Source organism: Haliaeetus leucocephalus, unplaced genomic scaffold, assembly GCF_000737465.1.
Source record: "Haliaeetus leucocephalus isolate CR32 unplaced genomic scaffold, Haliaeetus_leucocephalus-4.0 Scaffold198, whole genome shotgun sequence".
Taxonomy (NCBI): Eukaryota; Metazoa; Chordata; class Aves; order Accipitriformes; family Accipitridae; genus Haliaeetus; species Haliaeetus leucocephalus.
The window spans coordinates 969,099-994,155 of NW_010972634.1; the positions used below are offsets into that span (position 1 = coordinate 969,099).

The 25,057-nt window shown below is 41.1% G+C and overlaps 1 protein-coding gene across 1 annotated transcript in view; it reads left to right on the forward strand.

Annotated features, from left to right (window-relative positions):
- Positions 1 to 13,344, forward strand: part of PRKG1 (protein kinase, cGMP-dependent, type I) — a 363,786-nt gene extending 350,442 nt beyond the window's left edge. Inside the window, exons 6-7 of the mRNA XM_010565944.1 lie at positions 8,108 to 8,185; positions 13,246 to 13,344. Coding sequence (XP_010564246.1) covers positions 8,108 to 8,185; positions 13,246 to 13,344 — 177 coding nt within the window. The remainder of the gene's footprint in view (positions 1 to 8,107; positions 8,186 to 13,245) is intronic.
- Positions 13,345 to 25,057: the final 11,713 nt, after the last annotated feature.

Sequence of the window (25,057 nt, forward strand, 5' to 3'; positions counted from 1 at the left end):
AGGGAGTAAAAGTCCTCATTTCAAAGACACCTTTGTGTTTCTGCTCCCCTGACATGACCTTTGGCAGGGTTTTGGCCTCTTGGTGCCACAGCTGACGTGGGTTACGTAGCGCTCCAAACACACAGTCTATTTTCCACCCTTTTCCAAATGTTCTCAGTATAAACACAGCAGTCAAAGGCGTCCAGCTGGAGGAAAAATGAGGTTTTCTGAAGTTTAACCATTGGGTTTGTCTCCAGCATCGAGGTTTCTCCATGAAACCTGTGTCAACACTTGGTCAGGCTTTAAAAACTTCTCAGTCTTTGATGGTGGTCGGGAGCAGAAGCTCCAGGTGAAGTTGGCTACTGACAAAGAAAGGTTGGTGGACCAAAGCCTTCACCCAAACGTGGGCGTCTGAAGTTGCAAAGCTCCGGTTTTCTCTGTGGTGGGCAAGGTGTGCCTTAGAGTGCTGTGGAGGAGGACTTTGTCACAATGTGGTGGCACGTGAAGAGTGCTGAAAGTGGGGCAAGGCATCTGAAGCTCTTGTGGTTGGCACAGATGATGGTGGCACAAGTCTAGGTCCTGCACAGTGCCCAGCTCTTGTGCGTGCATCTGGCCACCCTTGCAGGGGTGTCCATCGGAGCTGCTCTGCTTTGGTTGTTCCCACTAAACAAAGAGTTGGCTTTTTGGGTATAGCGTTGGGAAGTAAGAAAGCTGGTTTTTCCTCCCGTTAGTGCAATACTGTGAGTTTATGAGCTGTGAGTCCTTTCTGTGCACAATGGAGGGTTGTGATGGAAACCTCTCTGGGAAGGATGAGGTACAGAAATTCAGATTTCGGACACCCGCACCTCCTTCTAGCCATGATGTCACCATTGCAAACAAAGAAAAAAAGAAGGAGAAAGCAAATGCAGTGTGTGGTGCTACACTTGTGTAATGGCTAGTGGTGGAAATTAATTGCACACAACTTTTCTGAGACGGATGGTATTGGGTGATCGCTGAGAGCACCTGATCGGGTTTGTACGTGTGCTCAGACAAGCCCATTCATTTGGTCTTTTATCAAGTGGGGGGTTTGGGTTGGTGAGGACTTGCAGTTTTGGTGTTGGGGAGCACAGTGACTTGAAAAAGCAGTTATCATCAAAATTTGTTGTTGCAGCTGATGCCTCACTGTTTCTAATTTTGTCAATATTCAACGCAAGATTGGTCTCGTAAAAATCCAATTACTTCTTAAGAGAGCTTTAATTACATGGGGTGTTTCTCCACTCAAGGCTGGGGCAGCACATTGGCATTCTACACGGGACGGAGGACTTCATAAAGCAGGATATTTGATTTTTTTTAGAGCATAATCTGACTCGATCATGGGGTGCTCTGCGCCTCTGCTAGTTCTTCTGTAGGGTATGTTGAGCACATCAGGGAGGCTTATCAGTGTCTTACCCTATCAAACCCACTGAGTATACATTTTTTTCCCCTTGGCACTAGGATTTTTTCTTAGCTTTAAGTAAAATTGGCAATAGAAGAAAGGGGGAAAAAAGGTTTTTTATAGAAGCTGCTATTACCAGGCAACATGGGGATCTCCAGGAGAGAGGCATTTGTTGTGCTGATGAGCCACGTAGGAGGACTTCAAAGGGAGGAAGAGCTTCCAGGACTTGTCTTAATTTAGGTTGGAAAAGATACTTTGTGAAAGATTTAAGCTTCTCTGTATGCTGACATTGATTTTAACCTAAACACCTGAAGGCCATTTAGACACAGAGCAGTACAGCATTGGATTAAAATCTGGCTGTGGTGTTGCATTGAAACTGGCCTTGTTTAGGGTTTGGTTTGGTTTTTTTTAAACAACTTAATTTCAATTTTATATTTTTTCTAAGGGGAATTGATAGTTTGGTGGGACGGTAACAGTTAATAAAGGGCTCTGACTGTTTGATACCTAGATTTCAGTATGCTCAATGTACATTGGATATTCATTATATCTACATCTAGTTTGGACCCGCCAAACAGCTTTCATTTATACTTGAGTAACATTTTCCTAAGAAATCTGATTTCTGTTGTTTTACTCCAGTAGTGTAAATTTAGTATGTCTTTCTACTTCCAGCTATATTCTAGACGTGCTTAGGCTTTCACCCTAAGTATTAAAACCTGAAGTACTTGAAGATGATGGTAAAGTTGATGGCAATGGAGAGCTTAAGGATGGGAGCAAGATGCAGTGTTCACTACCTGATCCCAGTTCAGATGTTGAAGTTCTTGCTCTTCCTAAAATCAAGATAAATTCAAGGCTTCTATTCTGTCTGCATTGTCTGAATTGCTTTTAAATCAAGGTGTTGGTTTATATGGGGGGGAGGCTGCAGTACTTATCAATCCATAGTGATCTAAGTTGATATATTTTACTTCATGTTTGAAAGTGGCTGAGAGATTGTGTGGGTCTCCCATGCTTTGGGAGTAATACTTTATTTTCTGCTGATCTACCTGGCCAGCCACGCAGGGAAGCAGAGCCAGCGACCACGTATCATAAATGGCTCATTTTGGAGATCTTGGGTTGGAGGTAAGTCAGAAATGAGACCTGACAGCCTCTTCCCGTCGCTGCTTCCTAAAACAGGGCTGCACCAGGAGCCCAGACAAGTCACTGGTGTCACTGGGATGGCTCTTGGCTTGTCGATGGCCAGAAACCTTCATGCTAGTTTCACAGATCTAGCCTAGAAATTGTTTTAAATCTCTTTAGAGTTGCATTCATTTCAAATGCCATGTTTTGACCCCCTAATCTATCAAAAATGCTATTTAAACCCATTCTCTCCAGCCTTCCTAATGTTACATGATGTTATTTGATATAGAAACATGAAGGGAAAGAGTTGCCTGGATGGGCTGTAGCTCTCACAGGTGAGAGCTAGCCCTTTCCAATGTTATTTAGTTGAACTCAATGTGATCCCTTTGAGTTCTTAGTGAGAAAATGAGGATTATAAAGGAAAACAGATGATTACACAGCTCTGCTTGTTCCAAAAGTTTTCTAGTATGCTGTATTAGTTTGTAACAAACCAGTTACATTTAAAAAAAAAAAACACAACAACAACTATTAGTTCAGCTCCTTAATTTTGTGTTAATCACAAAAAATATTTGAAAAAAAATATCCCAGGTATTGTTAAAAATAAGGGTGCTCCTGATCCTGAAAACTCTTATTTGACACTGTACAATAGACCAGAAGCTGGCAGTTGTCTGAGGCAAGGATCCGAGAGTTAACAAGTTGGCATTATGCAGAATTTGCAAGGGGAAAAAAAAAAGGAGTTACAGAGAAATAAAGGTTGAGGGTTCAGAGGATGGACTGGTCTGAGGTGCTGGAAATGCTCCGCTGACACTCTGCAGGCTTACAGCAGTTGAGAAATGCTCCAGGGACTTCGAAATACTAATTGGGCTGGCTGTCTAATTATTTTTTTGTTTTCCTTCCTCCTGTTGGGCTTGCCTTGGCATTGATGAAGTAAATTTAAGGGAAATTTGAGTTTATCTAATATGTACATGACTTCCTCTTGCTTATACATATTTCGGGTTTGTTTCCTATTAAAACATTTTGGTTAAGGACCTGTTCTTCTTTCCCTGAGAAAGCTAATTAGAGCTTTCCCTTGTTTGTATTTTTTTTTCCTGCCTGACACATTCTTTCTGTAAATATAATGGTGTGGCTTTGAGTTCAGAGTTAAGCTTCACTGGAAAGAATTGGAGCCTTTATTTTACAAGTATTTAAATGCTTATAGGGGTTAAGCTATGTACAGGACAGATACTGAAATCAGATCCATGAATATTAATGGAAGAATTAATTCTTTTTAAGGAAACCTTCAATCTTTAATTTTGGAAGTTTTGCATGTGCCAAAAAAGAAGAAAAAACAAGACACTTTTTTTTTAATCCCTTATTTTTATTTTATCCCTTATTTTCTTAGGAAGAAACCTCTTATTGGAGCAGTTAACTGTCCTCTGATAAACACGTGTTTGGGTCGCAAGCCTGGCATGCACTCTGCATCCCCATGGACATCCCTGCATCGCTAAGGATGCAACCCCTTACTGGTTTAGACTGGTATTTTTTTTATATAGGAAAATGGGGTACTAGGGGACTGGGGGGTTATTCAAGAGGTGATAAAGCAGCTTTCACTCCATAGAGAAGTACCTTAAGGGCCCGGTGTTACTTTATAAAACAACAGTCTAGTTAGCATGACAAATCCTCTAAATTTTGTAACATTTATAATTCATCGAAGCTGAGCCTTTATCCCCATTTGCCAAAGCTCTTGAAATACACATTTGTGGCTTGCTGGTATATGAGTGTTCCCAGCAGTAATTTCTCAGCTTTAACACTGCTGGTTTTTTGACTGCCGACTTTCTCAGACTTTGATGCCAAACTGGGACCTCGATGCCTTAGTTATAACCTTTTTTTTTTCCACCTGCACACACAAGACCCTTATAACTATTAGCTTTGCTGCCTGGTTATCTCGACCTTGGCAGGTTGTACAGCTGTATTTCTGCAGCCCACGTTTCTATTTGGGTTTTCTCAGTTTCATTTTTATGCTGGATTTCAGCTCCGGTTTTCTGCTGAGGAGAAGAAAATGTAAGAATAGTTAAGGTACTCTGGTCAACTCTTCTGGCTAGGAATTAATTTCTGTGTTTTGCTTTAATTTTCTTGTGGCCTGAAGGAGCTGTGTCTTAAGAAGTATGCTCAAAAACCTATGTGATGCTTAGGTTTCAGTGAAATCTGTCTGAGATATTAAATTAGCTTTCATCACTGAACTTTGGTATTGCCTCTGAAAATACAGTATTCTGTCCAGAGTCCCTTTCTCTTGGGAGAAAAGTCTAAAACCAAAAAGATCCATGTTCTAAGCCCAAATCTGGGTTGTTACACTAGTTGCATAATTTTTTTTATTCATTTGTGACTGCACAGGTGGGATAGAAATATTTGTTACCTATTTTAAAGGCACTCTGGAAATTCTTTGACCAGAATAAACAGGGCTTTGAAGCTAGAATTTAAGAAGATGCCAATAAATTGTTGTTCTCTCCATCAGAAGGATCCCCTTCAAGAGAGTCTGGCTTCCAACAGCTCGCTAGAGCTCAGCCATTGAATTGAATCTTGCAAATGCAAGTCCAGAAGAAGCAGTGAGGTCATTCTAAAGCTAGTAAAGACACACTGAACCCGCTGGCTTTACTGCTTTTCTTTTTTGTGATTTTAATTCAAATAGTATTCCTTTGCATGTGCCACCACACCATTGCAAAGCTGTAGGAATTCTTGGTTTTCCTTCTATTGTTCTTGGACTGGTTTTCTCTAGATGAAACCATGCTTGTGTTGCTAAAATACAAATCAGCTATATCATGAATATGTGCAACATTTGCCAAAGCGCTTCTTCAGATGACTTTGTATAATGGCACCGTATGTACCTGAGAAGGTATTGCTACCTTATACGTGGCTGGCTAAAAGCAAGAGGCTTGTTTTTATTTTTATTTGCATATGTCCTAAGTGAGCACTTACGTGCTTTGCCTGCTTTGCACAGTGCTTTCAGTCTAAACAGACAGAAATAATTTGGTTAGAAGGGCAAAGCACACAGATGAGTTGATTTGTGTTAGAAAAGGAGGATTTAAGAGGAAGAGTGTTGTTAGAGAATGGGGAAGGACAGGTTGATTCAAGCAAGAAGAATTGTGGTGAGGCCAAGTGGAATTAGCTGTGAAAGAAATGGGCTGAAATACATAAAGATGAAGATGTGGACCGCAGGAAGGGCATGGAGAGAGGTGCCGATGAGGAGGAGGTCAAGTGAAATGAAAGCTCTGTGCGATTGGGCACTCCAGCAAGGACTAGAGGAATATAATTTGGATGTTGGAAGAGGGACTTGCAGTATTTTGAATGAGATTAGAGCCCAGGAAAAGAAAAATTACAGTAGACAAGAGATGCTAAAGTAAGAGGCCCCTTCAAAATCTTTCAAAGCTCAGATTTGTTCTCCTTCCATTCCTTGAGTAGAATCCTGGGTTGGAAGGTTGGGAGCACTCATGGGTGGGCAATGGTTGGGAGGACTCATGGGTGGGAATCAGATACGGCAGCAGGACTGAGTCTCGGTGCTAGGTTGTTGGTGCAGTTGTAGCCGGTGACTAAGACCAAGAAAGGGCCTTTTAGGAAGAAGGTTTTGCCGTGCTGAGTGTGTTATTTGGCCAGAAGTTGAGAGTCAGCTCTAAGGCAGTATCAGCTGAAAATTGCACAAAAGTCATAAAAGCAGTAGCAGTTTAATATGTCTAATGAATATAGCTTGCCTGTACTAAAATTGGAAACCTGTTGACCAGTATGTTCAATCATTACATTTTTGGGTGCCTACAAGATTCCACCTCAGTGGGTATGATCCCAACACCTTACAAAATCAGGCCCGTTCAAGGAGTCTCAACCTGGGTGCTCAAAATGTGCGTCCTCAAAATCTACTGTCCAGAAACACCCTATGTAAGAAGAAAAACTCTGTGACTTTGTGTCCATGGTCTCCTCCAGGGTTTTTTCCCTTTTCCCACTCTGGCACGTAGAAATAGGAAAAATGCTGCAGTTTTTAGTTCCATCAGAGCCCGTTCAGGATCTGGGCAACCCACAAATTAGTCTTCCTGACCCACCTTCCCTGGTCCCTTTTCTGAAAACTGACATGATAATATTCAGTATTTGTGATTCTGATAGAGAACTGTATTTTTTAATTTATTAATCTTCTGGAGAGTCTGAAGAGTATTAATTACTAACATACTGCTTTGACTTTCTGATTTGATTTACCCAGAATTTTTTTGAGGGTGGCATAAGCACCCACTGCCTAACTATATGTACTTTAAAGAACTAACCTAATTAATTCTGTATCATAGTTCCCTTAGATATATTTTCTTTTTTCTACGACAATTACTTTTCATTAATATCCCCATATGCCCAGTGCTCCCAAACCAAGGAGTTGTTTTTCTCAGACACATTTACATGACCCTTTACCTATTTATTTTCATGTTGGATTCTGTTACCAGTTTGTAAGTGGCACCAAAAAAGTTGACTGTAGAGATAAATAAACAAACACAGGTCAGTAAAATACCCTTGACAGAAAACATCTCAAGCTTATCCAAAATGTAGGGTTCTGATTAATTCCTCTCTCTTAGCTCAAACCCATCCTTGCTGTTGTTTATACATACTTTGGGATTAAAAGATCTGGCCGTCTTTTGTGGGGCTTTGTGCTTTAGTGTGGCTTCAAACAACACCCAAGCCAGAGCACAGCGTATTTTGGGGGAGGTTTTGTACAAATTGGTGCTGGGGCACAGCGGACCGGACACCTGCAGCTCTCTGCGGGGGCTTGATTAAAAAAACCCAGCAGTCATTTGTCCAGTAGGAGACGTGGGTAGAGATGTTGGGTGTGAAGCTCTTAGCATTCCCCTGCCTCCGCTTGCTATTGAGCTGATGTTTGTTGAATTTGCAGGGGGCAGAGCATCTCTGAAGAACATGCCAGGGTTTGGGCGAGCTAAATATGAATGTAAAGTCTTTATTTAGAAAATATTGGCTTTTTTTTTTTTTGGTGATGTATAAATGCATATTGATTTTGATGGGGTAATACAGGGGATGAAGCTATCCTGGTAAGTTTAGATGCAAGCATTGATAAGCTGTGACACAATTTAGCAAGGAATATTCCACAGAATGAGGCAAAAAGGATGGATTAAACTACTATAATAACAGGAGAAGAGCAAAAATTATTTGTTGAATAAAGCCCTTGCTAGCAAAGCTGGAAAAATACTAAAACCAAAAAAAAAAAGAAAAAAAAGGAAAAGAACTATTTTTACAATGGACATACTATTGCAGTTTAGTTCATGTACCATATTCTCTGTTGAAAATTCCTCTGTCTGGTTTACTTAGTATAAATGGATTTAGGCTGTGAGGGTAATTCATCTGGGCAAAAACTGGCACTAGCACAGTAAGAAGAAAAATGGGCAAGCCATAAACGGTTCCATTTTAATTATTATATTCCTCTACACAGGACAATTTTTAAATCACGGCCAATGTCAGACTGGGATAAAATTGGTCCAGGGTTATGTTTCCATAAGCGTTATCTTGCAAAACTGCCAAACTATCTGCTGAATAACAGTCTCTGATTCTGTTTGTTCATCTTAATTTTTATTTTTTTTCTTACAGACGCACTATGAAAGTGGAGAGTATATTATACGACAAGGTGCTCGAGGGGACACTTTCTTTATAATCAGCAAAGGAAAGGTAAGTTGACACCCTTCAAAGGCGAGTGGGGTGATGGCAACGATGGTGATGACGAGCTCTGAAAATTCAGTGCCAGCCAGCACTTTCTCTCTCCCCTTCCCGTGGCACAAATGTTGCAGCACTTGACATTTAATTAAACTTCTTGGCGCTGTATCAGTAGGGAAGAGTGGCCTGAAGGGGAAAAAATAGATCTCATGCTGTTTTACACACGTGCTCACAGTGAACACTTTGGGGTTGAAAACAGTTGTCGGGTCTCTCAGTAAATGACCAAAAAGCTCAATTATTTTTTTTAACATTATACCCTACAATACTCAACATTTTCTTTGCTAAGTATCCCTCTTACAGGGCTGATTTCCAGACTTCATTCCCATGGCTATCACTTCTCAGCTTCTCCAAATTAAATAACAGGAAGCCAGAGAAGTCTGAGCTCTCTCCTTGGGGAAGAAAAAAGGTCCAAGTTTCTGTTCCACTGCTCACAAGGAAAATATGCTTTTTGACCTCTTTTCCCATAAAATCCTGATGGGATTTTATAGAACAAGGTTTTTCCTTCCATTCAATTTTTTTTTATTATTTTTTTAGCTGGCCTAATACTATTACACTTGAGAAACACTTGGCTTCTTTCCACATAGCAGGATGGAGATATTCAAGGGAGCACACAGTGATTTCCCACTGCAGATGAGATGCAATACAGTGAAAATAAACATAAATGGATAAATATGCTTGGAGGTAGGCCAACCACAGCCTCCTGGTTCCTGGATCTGATGTTTGCACCAAGGCACATATTAATGCTGGCCGTGCATAATTAAGGGTAGCAAAAACCCCATGGCATCCATAGAGGAAGAGCATGGGTGTTGTACACGCCGTTGGGTTCTCTCCCAAGGCAGCTGTCGGCTCTTGGGTACTAAAACTAGATTTTCACCGTCATCTTCTACTCTATCTCCAGGAGCCAATCTTCATCGGAGGAAAAAAATGATCTTTTTCAGATGAATAAGATAGTCATGGACAAGAATCACAGAATAATAGAATCATTTAGGTTGGAAAAGACCTTCAAGATCATCGAGTTCAACCATCAGCCGTGGCCACTAAACCATGTTCTGAAGTGCCTTGTCTACGCACTTTTTGCATACCTCCGGGGATGGTGACTCAACGACTTCCCCGGGCAGCCTGTTCCAATACCTGACAACCCTTTCAGTAAAGAAATTTTTCCTAATATCCAATCTAAACCTCCCCTGATGCAAGTTGAGGCCATTTCCTCTCGTCCTATCTCCAGCCACCTGACAGAAGAGACCAGCACCCACCTCACTGCAACCCCCCTTCAGGTAGTTGTAGAGAGCGATAAGGTCTCCCCTCAGCCTCCTCTTCTCCAGACTAAACAACCCCAGTTCCCTCAGCGGCTCCTCATAAGACTTGTGCTCCAGGCCCCTCACCAACTTGGTTGCCCTTCTCTGGACACGCTCCAGCCCCTCCATGTCTTTCCTGTAGCGAGGGGCCCAAAACTGAACACAGGACTCGAGGTGCGGCCTCACCAGTGCCAAGTACAGGGGGACAATCACCTCCCTGCTCCTGCTGGCCACGCTATTTCTGATACAGGCCAGGATGCCGTTGGCCTTCTTGGCCGTCTGGGCACACTGCTGGCTCATATTCAGCCGCTGTCAACCAGCACCCCCAGATCTTTCTCTGCCGGGCAGCTTTCCAGCCACTCTTCCCCAAGCCTGTAGCGCTGCATCGGGTTCCTGTGACCGAAGTGCAGGACCTGGCACTTGGCCTTGTTGAACCTCAAGCTTCTGAAATGAAGACAATCACAGACTGCAGAAATCCAAGTTTGGTGGTATTCCCTCATGCCTTTTTGCTTCTCTCCTCTCAGAAGTGAGATTTCCTCTTCTCCCAGAATAAGGACAACCATGATGCATGCTTCAAATATTTTTTTTTTTCCCTTTTTTAATGGGCAAAAATAATGGGAGTGTGTGCCTTCTTCCCTTGTTGAGTGTTTGAAGACCTCCTTGCCAAGTTGAGCAGCCTGTTGGCAACGATGCTTTTGCCCCACTTGTTCAGGTGTAACCCATCTCTTCCTAGCAGTCCTCAATCTCCAAAGAGAGTCCCTTGGTTGTGAAAACCAAATCTCTGTTGTTGACACCAGCTGGGCAATCAGTTGTTGACCTGCACCTCCTCAAGCCCTTACACCTCACCTGCATGATGGAGGAGAAAACCACCCATGCCCTTGGCCATTGCCCCAGAGCCCTGTAGTCCTGCTTGAGATCCTCCTTGGCTTTATCCCTGGGCTTTGCTACTTTATCTTACTACGACAGCTGGTGGCCAGAAAAAGGTAGCTAAAATAAAACAACGCACATAGGCTTGCTGAGAAATTCCCAGACCCTCAGCTGGATCCTCATGTTTTGATCGGATTTTCCACAGGGATGGTTAAATTCTGCCCAGTTTTCTCTTCCAAGCTTACTGATTTGCAAAAGAGGTATCAGTGACTGATAGCATTTAATTTTAACGCCTGTATTGGGACAGAAGAACTACACAATGGATGTAATAACTAACCCATGCTAAGGATGCAGCCCAGGATAGGAGAAATAAAGCCTCACCAGTGAAATATGGAATAAATAGCAATGAAATATAGAATTAACAAATCACTGTATGCTGCTTGGGACGTTCTGAAGCAGGGGCACATAATGTGCCATGTCACATGCTAAAACCCGACCCAGGCAGCTTAATAAGCCAGAAAAGATGCTGGCTGCAGCTCACGTACCTGGGACCTCACATGTACTTTCTGCGTTCAGCAGCATTGCATGAGCGTTACCAGCGAGAGCTACTCATAAAAACTCTGCCTTGCCTTTTATGTCAGAGTGTCTGTAGTGACAGTCAAGTGAACAGAGAAGATTTTTTACACTTCTGAGCCCAGCACTTCTCTCAGAAATGCTTAGAAAGACTTGCGTTTTCTTTCAGCCCATTCTCCATGTATAGCTCTTTTAGGAGCAGAATCCTTTTTCCCTTTTTCTCCATCAGCAACATCCGCTGCACTTGATCCCACTCCTGAGCTCATTTAGTTTATTTATTTTAGCGTATTTCCTCTAGTCCAAGTGAATAGAAATCAGAAGTGTGTTCAAAACACCCTGCACGCAGAAATCTGTTGAATAATACATCAGATGAAAACAGCTCGGTCCCTTCTGCTTGCTAAGTGCTGCTGCTCCATGCTTGCTCTGTACCTTGCCTTTACCTGGAGGCAGCATGGGCCATGCTGTGCCATTGTGCACCGTTTTCCCTTTAAAAGCCATGGCGTGGCACCAATTTAATGTCGGTTCTTCATTGGTTCCGTGGCTATTCAAATGGCTCATCGCTTTGAACCATATAGAAATCACGTTTCCATAATCCCTTAGCACTCATTGCTTAGGATGAGTGGAGGTCACGGAGAAAGAGCTTAAACCTACATTAAAGTTCCTTTTGTTTGCCCAAGTTTTTTTTCATCAGCTACGAATGTTCCTGGCTTATCCATTACGCGTTCCCTACCCTCATCTGATCTTCGGTGAGTCACTGCAGATGTTAAATGTAGCGTGATGTAGACTGAGCGCTCATTAATGCCTCAAACCCACTGGGTTTACCATCCATAAAAGAGATGGGAGAAGGTGTGGGCCACAACCGTAAATTGAGTAGTGAAATTACAACTACAATGTCTCTAAATCCAAAAGGATATGTCTGATGTCCCAGGTTTTGGCTTTGTGCATTTGCATATGCAAAAACTCTGATTAAAGCTAAACAGCTGGAAAAGGAGAAGCAGATGAGAGATTTTTCTGGTGTATGCAAGCAAGGTACCTCCAGAGAGTTGCTCATCCCAATTAAATTTTGGACAACTCAAGCTTTGGAAATGCCTGTCCCTCTCCACTGACCATAGACAGAGTTTGGACAACTAGATTTATAGGTGGTTAACGTTGGGAGAGGTGATCCCCACCATGCGCTGCTAGCAGGGGTTTGTATTTCACCTGCCTTCTCATACTGTAAGAGGTATGAGTTACCTCTGATAACAGCTGAAAAGGAAGAAATATTTCTCACAGAGGGCCATTACTTCAAGAACATTCATCTTTCATGGAGCTCTTTGCATCCTTGGTATGTCATGCCATCCTCAGCACCCAGAGGGATGTCATGGGCTTTGTCATTACATGGCAGCTGGGATTTATATCCCATACTGGCACAGGAAACCAGTGCCAAGGGTGTTCAGATGATCAATTACTATTTTTCTTCTGAAATAGTTTCAGAAAATAAACAGGGTGCCCTGGTGATAGGAAATCATCACTCACAGATGTGGAGTCATCTTCCTGTTATTGCAGTGCCAGCTTCTTCAACTTAGGCTTACACTAGGTTATACTACCCATGGTTTTACAGTGGGTAGAAAGTCTGCTTTCCATCAGCAGTAATTGCTTTTCTCTATCACTGCAGAAATAAAAAAAAATTAAAAATAAGATGGTATTTTCCTTTAAACTTCAGTGAAAATACTTGATTTTTGCTCCAGCTAGTTATCCCCTCCCTGAATTTGAGAGATAGTAAAAAGGGGAGGTGGCATCTTTCCTCCTATAATGCTCCAAACTGTTTCATTTCAATTGTGTCTAAATGTAGATTATTTTTGTTATTCCTTTCCCTTAAGTGAACTTAGCAATGCAAGGAATCATGCGGAACAAAGCTGACAGAAGCCTGTGCCATGTGTCTGTCTAATACACAGAAAATATTTGGAACCTATTTCTGCTGCTGACTCTGTATGGGCAATGACTGTGCTTGTGCAGCCAACTCCATGTTTAGTTAAAACCTTCAAAAAACCACAAGTATTGTATTTTTGCAAGAGTAGTAGGTACCTTAGTGGAAAATAAATGCTCATTTTCTTGGATGGTTTGTTGGTGATGCTGAGGGAAGAGTGCAGGACTCTGGAGAATTACGTGGTTCCCAGAGGAGATACGGACTGGAGCTTTTCCTGAGAGATTAGGGAGATGAGGAACCCCTCTCTGAACAAACGGGTTTTATGTGTTAATTAAAAGTTTTCTAAATGCTGGGGTGTTTTGGCTTTTCAACAGGTGAACGTTACTCGTGAAGACTCCCCCAGTGAAGATCCGGTCTTTCTCCGTACTCTAGGGAAGGGAGATTGGTTTGGAGAAAAAGCCCTTCAAGGGTAAGTGCCCCTTATGATGTAGCTCTTACATTGAGATAATTTTTCAAGGGCTTTTGCAGCCTTCAGAGGGCTGTTGCAATTTGGAAAGAGTTTGGGAGTGGGTTTATGCTTTTGGAGTTGGGCATTGTCACTTGGTGTCGGCATGTTGCAGGGAGGCTGCACCTAAATGGGGAAACATGGTTTGTTCTGCAGCTGAGTGGCCAAATGTAGGTCTTCCTGTGTTTGTAGACATCAGAAAATAGTTTATCTTTGCACTATCTTCCCTGACTACGCATTTGAAGGTCAAAATGCTTGACATTTTGCAACTCTGGAGTATTTTTCATGTATGGTAAGAGCATAATTGTGGTCTTGATGGAGTAGACGGCTGAAGGCAGGGCAGTGGTGGTGGTTTTTAAATTGTCTTACTATGTATATATGATTTTGGAGAATTGTGTGTGAGTGACCTGTTTTTCTTTGGGGATGAACTAAAAGAAGAGAAACTGTAATCACATATTCAACAAGCGATTATTATAAAAATATGCTTTATTTCCATAGGGTGGAATAAGAATCGGAATAGTAAAACGTGCTTTAGTCAGGAATCTGGGGCACCCATTCATCTTAATGGACAAACACTCATCCCATCCTGGGTATTTATCTGTGCATAAGAGCTATTGGGCTTCTCTTTGATGCTGTGGTACCGTGTTCAATCCCTCCTAAATCAGCCTTCTTCCAAAAAGAAGGCAGCAGAACATTTGAAGGCCAAATTTTGTGTCATTTCTTGGCAGCCAGGGAGATGTATCCAGCACAAAACTTGAGTCTTGCTGCTGCAAATCTATACATTAATTATAAAATAATATGGTTATTAAATAAATGTCCTTATTTTGGTTACTTTTTTAATACTAAGATGGAGGTGGACTATAATTTTAAATTTCCCCCACAAACACATAAAATAGAAACACTTTTTTCTTTATTTGTTTAGACCCTCACAGAAACTTGACTCTTAGAGCTGGTATGTTTTTAAAACAACACCAAATATATCGTGGCATCCACTCTGTGAGAGCAGGCAATAGTGTGCCAAACAAAACCATCTTTTGAAGAAGACCCAATATGGGAAATAAAAGGGATTTCCCACCTTCCATTCCTAAAACAGTTCTAGTGACACACAGCACCACCATGATGAGAATTTCTCAGCATTTCAAATACAGTATTTTGGCTAGCTGGCTCAGACTGAGATTAGTTAATTTACAATAAATACTTGTCTGCATATATTTAAATATTCAATACATAACAACTTTCATCTTCTGAAACTAAACAGAAGCCCAATAATTGAGAGTGTGTTCTCAACAAGCGAGGAAACCATAATACTGACATATTTTTTTGCTAGGGAGTTGGCATACCTGAAGTACCGTACCTTCCGGTTTGCTGATAGGCTTGGTAGTTCTGTAGCTAGATTTCAACTGAATAGTGTGAAAATACTGTAATGTAAAGCATCCAGCAGCTCAATAAATTGCTAATAAATTAATATCTTTCAGGACTGTGTAAGACATCACTGTTCAGTGACTTGGGAAGCCTTTAGGATGTTTCTACTACTGTAAAATATGGTTATGGCTGAGAGCTCAAGATAAAATTGAATTTTTAGTGTATTTTCTTTACTTTTTCATCTTTGACTCATTTTTCAAAACTTTACCAGGACTTGCTTAGCAATACTTAATTCCACGCTATTAAATCATGTTGCGATTTCATGTGTGTAGGACATAGTAACAACTAAAAGACATTCTTTCTTGACAATATAAAATAAGAGTTGCAGTGTCCATTCAGTGTAGTGCTGGACAGCAGGAGGAAAGATAACAAATACCTTCTAGTCCCTCACAAAAATACGTGTACTGACCTAGACATTGGGTGATGATATACATTATTCCATTTTCCACACTCGCAGCAGATGGTGCACATTATTTCACAGTATCCTATTGCACACCAGCAGGAACAAAACAAGTTGTGAAGTGATCAGCCACATTATCTTACAGGAATACTCAAGGCTCCCAACTGTTACGTTGTTCTCTTACCTTCCTGGCTAATTGGCACCGAGATAGCAGATGTGTCATTTTCGGTATAGCAATACATAATTTACAGTGTACTCGCAATCAGTTATTTTTTGTGACGTTTTCTTAGTTGGAAAGAAAACATTTTATAAGGCTGTTTACAATAATTATTTCTATCAACACAGAAATAACAATTCATGCAAATAAGCAAAGGAAAATACCTCAGTGTGACTTTGTGGCTCACGTACAAAAAGTGACTAATAATTACACTGTGCTGCCTTGGTGGTATCACACAGCTGAATCCTTGCACGAGATCATCTGTCTGGACCAAACCGCATCCTCTTGCAGAGATGATGGTTTTGGAGTGGCCATCCATCCCTCTCAGTGGATGGAAAACACAGTTTAGTCTGTGGCAGACAGTCTTACAGAGAACAATGGGGGAAGAAAAGAGGACAGAAAAGCAAATCTTGGAATATAAGAGAAGGCTCCTTCTCCTTCAGAAATTCTTTCCCATAGACCAACTCAAAAGAGGAAGAGTTTGAGCCGTCGCCTCCTTACTGTTACATTATATATTACATCATACATTGCATTTAGATAGAGCTGTCGTTTTGGGTGCTGTGGGTTTCACCTGGGTTTGGGATGCAGGAGGAGCTCCGGACCATGGGGCAAAAGAGCAGTGGCACGTGGCAGAGGGCTGATGTTTTGGAGCGGCCGCGATGGAGCCCACCTGGGTGAGCAGGAGAGGGATTCTGAAAGAAATATTCATAGTTCAGTTCATAACGCTTTGACCAAACTGGCCAACTCTCGAGGTCTGATAGCCGGGATTTTCTGGTGGGTACGTTGGCTTTTAAAAGAGGGGATCCCTAAACACTCAGCAGCCTCAAGTCTCCTGGGTAGTGGCAAGAGAGGAAGAATTTAGGAGAGTAGCCAAGCTGAAGCTGAGACAGGGCTTGCCCTGGACTCCACAATAGATGTATATCTATTTTATGTATCTATGTATAAATATAAACGCTGGGAGTGCATTGTACTGAAAAAAGTAATGGAAATATGGATGCCACACTTCAATTTAAACTAACACAAACATATGAAAAGGTTTTAGCAAAAATGTTTGCCATATAGTAAGATGAAAACAACAGCTTGTTTTAAGGCTATTTTACTGTGTTTCTAGGCTGTTGTCTTTGAGAAGAGCATTTTTAATGCAGTTACCAGAAGAGGTAGCTATTTCAGTATGGCTGGGGTGGACACTAGTGAGGCAAAACAGGGTTATAGAAACACAGTTTTATTTTGAAAGCCACTTAGTTTGCTTGTTTGTCCATGTGACCTGTCTTTGAAAATAATGAAATTGTTTTTCATTTGGAGTTTATCATCTTCGATTGTGTTGATTTATAAATCCATGCGGGCATGTATTTGTGATGTAATTAAGCCAAAGCGAAACACAGATTCACTTGACTGTGAGCAGGGTAACAGCCAGCTTGAGGAGACAAGGATGTCTTGGTGACTGCAATGATTTATTTTAGGGCATGGCAGATGGAAAAAGTGTGGGAATTTGGGAAGCCTTCCTGCCTCAAGTGTCATGGCAGTTGGCTCGCGGATGGGACCGCCGGAGGAAGCTCCTGCTTGGTGCAGAGAGCCCCGGCCAAAGGATGGCCTCTCTGTTCATCCTTCTCATTTGTAAAGAATAAAATACAGATTTTTTTGTTTATTATTTTTTAAAAATGTGTTCATGGTGCATAGGGTGAAGAAGAAATTGTGGTCTTTGGGTCATGCAGGAGGTGCTCTGCCATGGTGACGATTATAGTGATATTTGAGCTACTGTAACAGATATATATAAATTTTTTGTTACCTTCACGATGATATGAGATTAAGTATGGTACTACCTGTCTCTCATGGGACATAACAACATATCTTCCTTTCAGGAAAATTCATATTATTTCCTGTTTATACCTCTGCCTCTGAAGGCTCCTGTGTAGTTATTTTCCCAATGTTAGAGCAACCGCCTCTCCTCTACCTCCCCAAAATCCCTAGGATATGTTTTGTGCGCTGATAATTTGCAGGAGCAGTAAAACAGTGTATATCTGTATGGGTAGGAATGTCAAATGACAATTTCCTTGCTGACCTTCCAAAAACTTTACACCATATTTCCCACTTAAAATAGTGTGAATTGCTGTGACGGATGTTGTCAGGAGGCATCAGAAAAAAGTAGTAATGCACAGGGAAATATTAGTGACTCATTAAATCAGAATTGCAGCTGGCAATGTCAGAGCTTTATTTATTCATAAATTAATGTAGGAACTGAATATAATCTCAAAAACTTTTTAAAAGGTCTGGTAGTTGATGGCTGAGATGAGAATACGGCCTCAGTAAATAGGACATTAGAGTATTGGCAATGATATCGATTTGTTTCTTTTTCTAATGTATGGTTGTTTTCTCTTGCTGCAGCCAGGGTTATGAGTCAGACTTCAGAATTAATCATTTTTATTAAATCTCTATAAATGCTGCAAGAGGTGCTGGGGTCCTGCTCATGCTCCTCTTCTTCCTGCTCTAATTCCGAGTTTGCTTCTGTGTAGTTGCAATGATGCTACTGCTAAACTGACCTTTACATTACTCCTTTTCCCAGATAAGAACCTAAAAATGCGATTTGTCATTAAAAACTTAAATGGGTTTCCAGGTTTTGGCAATTAAGTCCCCCACCTTGCTGCCCTGCTATCTTCTTTCTTGCCCTTTCTATCTTATTTCTTACCTGTTCTGTTTCTTTTTTCCCAGAAATTCTTTTCCCCTGCTGCTCACTAACAACTTTCAAAGGACTATAGAGATTTATTTACTAGGTTCAAATGCTGGGGGAATAAGACCAGTTCTCAGCAGTTAGAAAATAGCTAACTTGGTAGATGGTAAAATGGATTTGCATGCTGGTGTCTTCAAATATTTTTGGTTTTGCAAGACCCACACACAGTGCCCCGTACACTTCACAGCCTCCTTGGCCGTCCTGGAAGGGAAGAGTGCAAGCTGGAGTGGCTTTTATTTTATTTTATTTTAAATTTATTGTTATTTTATTTTATTTTGTAAAATGGATGCTCCTGTTCAGACTGATCTTCACTCTCACAGTAACACAGGGTATTCTGCACACTCCCTTGCTGCCAAATGTTGCCAATTCTTCCTTTTATTTTATGCGCACAAATTTCTGCTTATTACAAATCACCTGTTGGGAGATACCTAACAAGTTTTAATTTACTAAATACCCTGTCATTTCTCTCAGCCCTCACTATGCCTGAACAGTTGTGCCTAGAAAAGCTTTTTCAATGTCCTTGACTGAACTTCTCAGTGAACGTAGAATCATGTTTCATCTTCATTGGACATGGTACATGGACATGGACATCTTCCTCATGGTACCATGCTTCCACTAAAACCTTACTATCTGCTGACCTATTAATCTAATTGTCTTGAATTTTCTTGGGAAAAGAGAATGGGATGGAGGATTGGAAATGTTTATTGCTCTGTCACATAGAGGTGATCGCACAGGTATATACGTGGCAAACAGGAGTCTCATCTCAGGGTGGCATTATAAGAGAGAGAGAGATTTAAAATAATACATATAAAAGATACATATAACCTATAGCATAATATAGTTTAATTTCAGTTTCTCCAGGGAGAAGTACTGCTCCTTCTGTTGCAATCAGCGTGCTTGGGAAAGACGCATCCAACCACCCAAGACTGTTGGGGAAGGGTCTGGGGAGCAGCAAAATTACGGTGTAAGAAAGCAAATGGGATCTGTGATGGAAAAGGGATGGGAAAATGGGCTATGTCGTCCTGGCTGGGACAATTATGGAAGGTTCCCGTTTACAGTGATTTCTCTTGCTTACAGCCTTGGCACGAAGCTGTCCTTGCTCACCTGTCACACTAGGGGTCACGATGCAAAGAGATTCACTATTCCCATTTCAGCCCAGTTAGGAACAGGGAAAAAAAAAAAAAGAAAGAAAAAGCAGCCATAGGGTAGATATTCAGCTCAGGATAATGTAGTTTTCCAGCCAGGAGCCCCATGGAGATGAAGATGTACCTGTAGTGGTGATGGTCATCATAAAATTGAAGCAATGATTCAGATGTTGTGCAGAGAATGAGTCTAAAAACAACCAAAAAAGACCCTTTTTAACTTTGGCTACTAGGCAGGAGCAAGTTGGGAAGCAGTTTTTATCACCCCTGTTGCTAAATAATGGGGCTTTTTTTAAGTCCAGGGTGTTTTGTAGCCTTTCTCCTGCCCAGCACCTGCAGTACTGTGTGTGTAGCTCATGGACCGTGGATGTGACACATAGCCTCCAAGGGCCGGCTGGAAGTTATTTCATCCATCACGTCAGCTGCTTTTTACACTTCCTACAAGCATCAAGTGATCTTAAAAGGTATTTCAGCCATTAGAGCTGTATTTGCCACCCTCTTTTCCTCCCCGGGTAGATCCCTGCCCATAAAGTCAGGCAAGACCTTGGAGGCAGGGGTGATGGCTGATGGATTTTGACCCATCACCTTGAGACGCGGGAAACACCGAAAGCTTTTAAAGGATTTGGAAAAGCTGTTGGCAAAGCCCTGAAACAAAACCCTCCCAGAGGCTTTGGAGGGTAAGAGCTCAAAAGCCCGGACAGCTGGAAGTGAGGAGGCCAAGTGACACCGAGATGGTGTCACCATATGGTTCCCCGCAGGGTTGGCTTGCTTTCTGCAGGCATCTGGTCCCTGCTTGGGTCGGGAGAGGTGGCCGGGTGGACCTTTGCTCTGACTGATCTCCTAAGAGCACACCATGGCAGTAATTAAACCCTACTAAAATGTCTCCCTGTCCAGGCTGGCTTCTGATGTTTGGCTGCCCTGGTCTCAAAGCCCTTAGATAGGGCATCACACTAGCACAGATGCAGATATTTTGAGATACTGCTGTTGCAAAGTAAATTATGAAATCTTCATCAGGCCCTTTGCAATTTGTTTAATTACATTATTGCAACCACGTATTGGTTGCTGATGTAGTTGCTTCACTTTCTCCAAGTACATATTCTTCACGTTTTATTTCTTCATAAAACACAAGCCAGTATTATGTTGGCTTGCGCAGGAGCTTGCAGCAAGCGTCTTCAGCTGATTGCCAAAAGCTCCTGATGCTCTGAGAAGTTCCCTGGCAGGGCAGAGGCTCCCAATTAAGGGACTCATCCAAAGCCTTTTCAAATGAGCTGGCAGGTTCACCCCGGTTGTTGTTAGGTGTGCTGTAACTCACAAAAACATAGCTATGCCTTTGTCACCTAGCAAAAATACATCCAAGGGTTTTTTTGAGCTGTGTTGACTTCAGCCACCCTGTACATATAGAAACGAGGGGGAAACGACCCAGAGGGACAGAGCAAGATGTGTCGGCTCTAACAGCATCCTGCCTGGGAGCGCTGCGTTGTGACTACCAAGAAGGTTACCTTACACTTTTCCAACAGGAATGAATTGATATTGTTGATTCTTCTTGTCTTAAATAAGAATACAGAATGGATCACACCACATGAAACCAAAGGTCCATCTAGCCTGGCCTCCTGTCTTCTACAGCAGCCAGAATCAATTGCCGAAGAATGTCCTGAACCAGAGCTGGTGGCTTTAATAATTTATAATCCTTGGTGGGTTGTTGATTTACTTTTCAAACATGTGCAAGCGGTTTTAAAATCCACGACCTTCTGTGGCAATTAGTTCCACATTTAAATGTGCAGGATGAGAAGAAATGCCGATTTTAATTTGGGGTTGGGTGTTGGTTGGGTTTTTTTTGGATGAGCCATCTGCTCCTCTTACGAGATGCCTCCAAGTTCTCAGATGTGCAGTTGACTTCTTGATTTGCAGAGAGCTCAATAGTCTGTTGTCTGAGACTACAGACATGGCAACAAGCTATTTAATGTGAAGACAAATAATTTTTCTTCTATGTTTACGGTTTCTAGCATCTTAAATGACTTGGTAAGATCTCTGGAACTCAGTCCTACTTTTTCTTTAATGAGAACCACACTTTTTATATAAAGATATTTGGAAGTAGAGCCAGCCGACTGCAATATCATTCTGCATTTTGACAAACAGCTGTTCAGTCAATAATTTGAGGGGTTTTTACTAATTTGTGTGCTGGTGATATAGAAAGCTGGTAACATCTTAGTCAAGCAGGTGTTGGTGAACCTTCCCAAAAAGCCGTGCAGCTTTTCCAGATTTGCTCTGCATGACAAGTTACACAAGAACTACTCTTCCAGGCTTGAATAGGCAAAGGGTTTCTTTAGGACCAAAGTAATAGAGCAAGGAGAGCAATTTTAAAAAATCATACCCACAAAGGCTCCTTCAATGTCTGTGTTTAGATGATGACTTAAAAACCTCAAGTAGGGCTGGAGTTAAGCAGTGAGATGATGGATCTGGGGTTTTCAGCTGCTTGATTTTCCCCATTGTTAAATATCTTGCTTCCAAATTTCTTGAATTGCAGGGCAATTGACTTGGAAATGAGATGCAGCTTTATTTTATAGTAATGCTGAACAAAACCTTGTTTCAGACGAGTGACAGTAAACACCGCGTTAAGAAGGAAAAACAAATGATTATGTACTTAAGCAAGATCAGAGAACACCAGAATTGCAGTCTTTTGTGCCTTATCAATCGCCTGCCTCGTGCATTTTGAGCGGTCGCTTTGCATTTCACAAGCCTCTTTATATAAAACACATCATCATGAAAATACATCAGTTACTGAAGGAATATAGCCAATCATATTAATAGAAAGCTTGTGCACAAAATATGCCTTTTTAAAAATTTATTTTCTAACAGGAAAAGAAAACAAATATCTGGCTTTTTATTTATCAAACAAAAAACTTCTTTTGGGAAAAATAGCCATTAGGAAACAATTAGCAGTAAATTCAAAATTTTACTACTCTTCTTCTAACAAAAAGTACATAAAGTTGCTCCAATTTCTACAGGGAAGTTATGCTCAGAGCCAACTTCATGATTCAAATGTAGTTAATAAATAATCAGGTTGTTTCGAGTCTTAAAGATAATAATCGTTAGTTTGTAAGAGCACAGCTTATTAATAGTTCTGGCTTTTTTACAACTGAATCATAGCCTGGGAACTAAAACTCTATATTTGCTTTCCTTTGAAGATGCGGTCCTGCAGAGCAAGCACAATATTCCTCCTGCTGAGTTTAAAATATATATATAACATTGGGCAACAAGATTGTGCCAGATGGAGGAGAGCAGAATTACAGGGGGGTTTATAGTTACGAATATATTTGCCTACGCTTACTGCAGTGAATGTCTCCAAGAATTTTTCTGATGTCTTTTTGCCTTAGCGTTATTTCAGAGCTTGAAAGAAACCCCGTTGCCGAAATAGGTAATGCATGGCAAATATCAGGGAGGTATTATATTGTTGCTTTTTATTAGATAACTAAGCTGTTAGAGCACTATTCATATAAAAGTACATGTTCGTATTACAAAGGTTTTAAACCAGCACATTTTGGGGGATGTATCCTCTTGTATGAACTGGGATGAGTGAAACCGGTTAGTGACAGAAATGATTGCAGGGTCAGATCTGGTAGTTCTTGCTTACTTAAAAGTGTCTAAACCTGAGATTGCAGTTTGTTTTTCTCATTTGGAGGATGTGAAATAGCCCAGAAGGGCTGAAGACATCTTCTGGTCCTGGCTGAATCCTCCAAATTCTTCCCCTTTGCCCCTTTTTGTGTTTTTGTGCAGACAGTACCTGTACTATGCAAAAGAAAAGAGAAAACAAAAAAACCCCACCTAATTTCTGTCCTGCAGCAACTTGTAGTATTTTGGGTTTTTTACATTCTTAAACAATAAGGCCTTTATGTCAACATGATACTGTCAACAATAAATGTTGACAATTGAATCAAAACATTTTATCCTAAAATTTCAAAATTATGATGCTTTTGTCAAAATGCTGAAACGCTGGTTTATGACAAATGTTTCTAGTTGGAAAAAAAAATCCATAATCCAAAATAAATGTGTTAATAGGGAGAGGAGAAAAAAATCCCTGTAGAAGACCTCCAGAGAAAATCACACGTTTTCTTGGGAAACTGCTTCCGTCGAAATACTCCTGCTAGCTCTGTTCAGGTTTGTAAGCATTAAGTGGAACTGAAAAAATACAGCACCGAATTATAATTCTCTTGACTTCCTTAAAAAAAACAAACAACCCTCAAGATGCCTACCAGGGATGCAGAGGCAGAAGTATGAATTACTGCTGGGGATGCTGCATGTGAACTCGCAGCCCGCCAGCTGCTCTGCGTAACTACCCACGATGCAGACAAGATAATTCATGTTAGCTAACCCTCAGAGCAGGTTTACAACACTATGTAATCATAGGGGGGGAAAAAGAGCAAAAGATGCTTTACATTTATTGGGGTTTTTTTGCCTAACTCCTGTATCATTTATGCAGCTATACACACATTTAAATGTACATCCTTGAGTGTCATCACATTTAATGGCATTAAAAAAACAATGCCTGCTTATGGTACCTCCCGGGATGGCTGCTTTAATTTATAGACAAACTTACTACAGCATAATGTGATGTGGCTCCTCTTCAAATCTCCTCTTCTTTTTACACCCGGGATGGATTTGGTCTTGTGCGTCAGGCTTGTAACTCCATATAAAATAACTATCATTTATAAATTTTTCATTCGTAGAAAATTGAGGGTTTTTTCTGCAAGGATGCATAGTAACCCAGTGTTGAGATGCAGTGCCTAGTCATTTTGTGATCATTATAAGGCACCATCGTAATATGAAATAGTTAATATTAAGCCTCGTGGTTTAAAAATAGTAGAACGTCCCTGATAGAAGCTTATTAAAATAATTCCACCTCTAAAAATATAGGATAATATATTTTCATGGCTTTCATTTTGCATGCTGAGTAATTTAAATACAAAGGATAGGCCATTCAAATTAGTGATTTTAACACAATCACAATTTAGCCATAATATAGTAAATTAGGCCCCCATCCTTGGAAGAAGATGGGGGTGCAAGTTTGCATTTAGCACCCATTTCTAATAACCTGTTATTTTCTTAATCATGTTTTCATATTCAGTGTTATGAACAATACATACTGACTTTTTGATTTAATTCATGTCATCCAGGTTATTCAGCAGGGGAGAAGGGTCTTCACCATTATAGACTTGCTATTTTGAAGATGACTTTTCTGTAACATGTCAACCTCCAAAAACCTAACTCCCTTTCTGAGCTCTCCCGCCTGTCAGGATCCCAGCCCTGACGTTCACCGGCATCAGCCACTGGCTACAGGTTATCTCCTATGTGCAGCAAACCCAGAATCCTGATGCCTTTGGTTTTGCTCATAGTAATACAGTAGGTTATGAGTTAAGAAGAGGAATATTTTGTAGCAACGCTAAAACTAGATAAATTAGCACTTAAGGCAAGTTGGATGGATTGTGCATTCTGCAACACCATGAAATAATCAATGGCCTTTCTAATTTAGAGACTTTTTTCCCCGGAGAGCACCATATCCCACCCCATTTTGCTTAGGGGTCAGTAGTCTCTAGGTTTACAGGAACACCGTGACCCTTCAAGGGGTGATTCATCCTATGCTGAATCTCCTTTGCCATCTGTCCCCTCCGGAGCTGCCTGGGACATGCAGACAGCTGAGCTGGATGGGATCCCAGCTGCATGGAGGGCAGCTGAATCCCACTCGGAGGCATTGACTGTATTTCCTTTGGGACTAAAAGA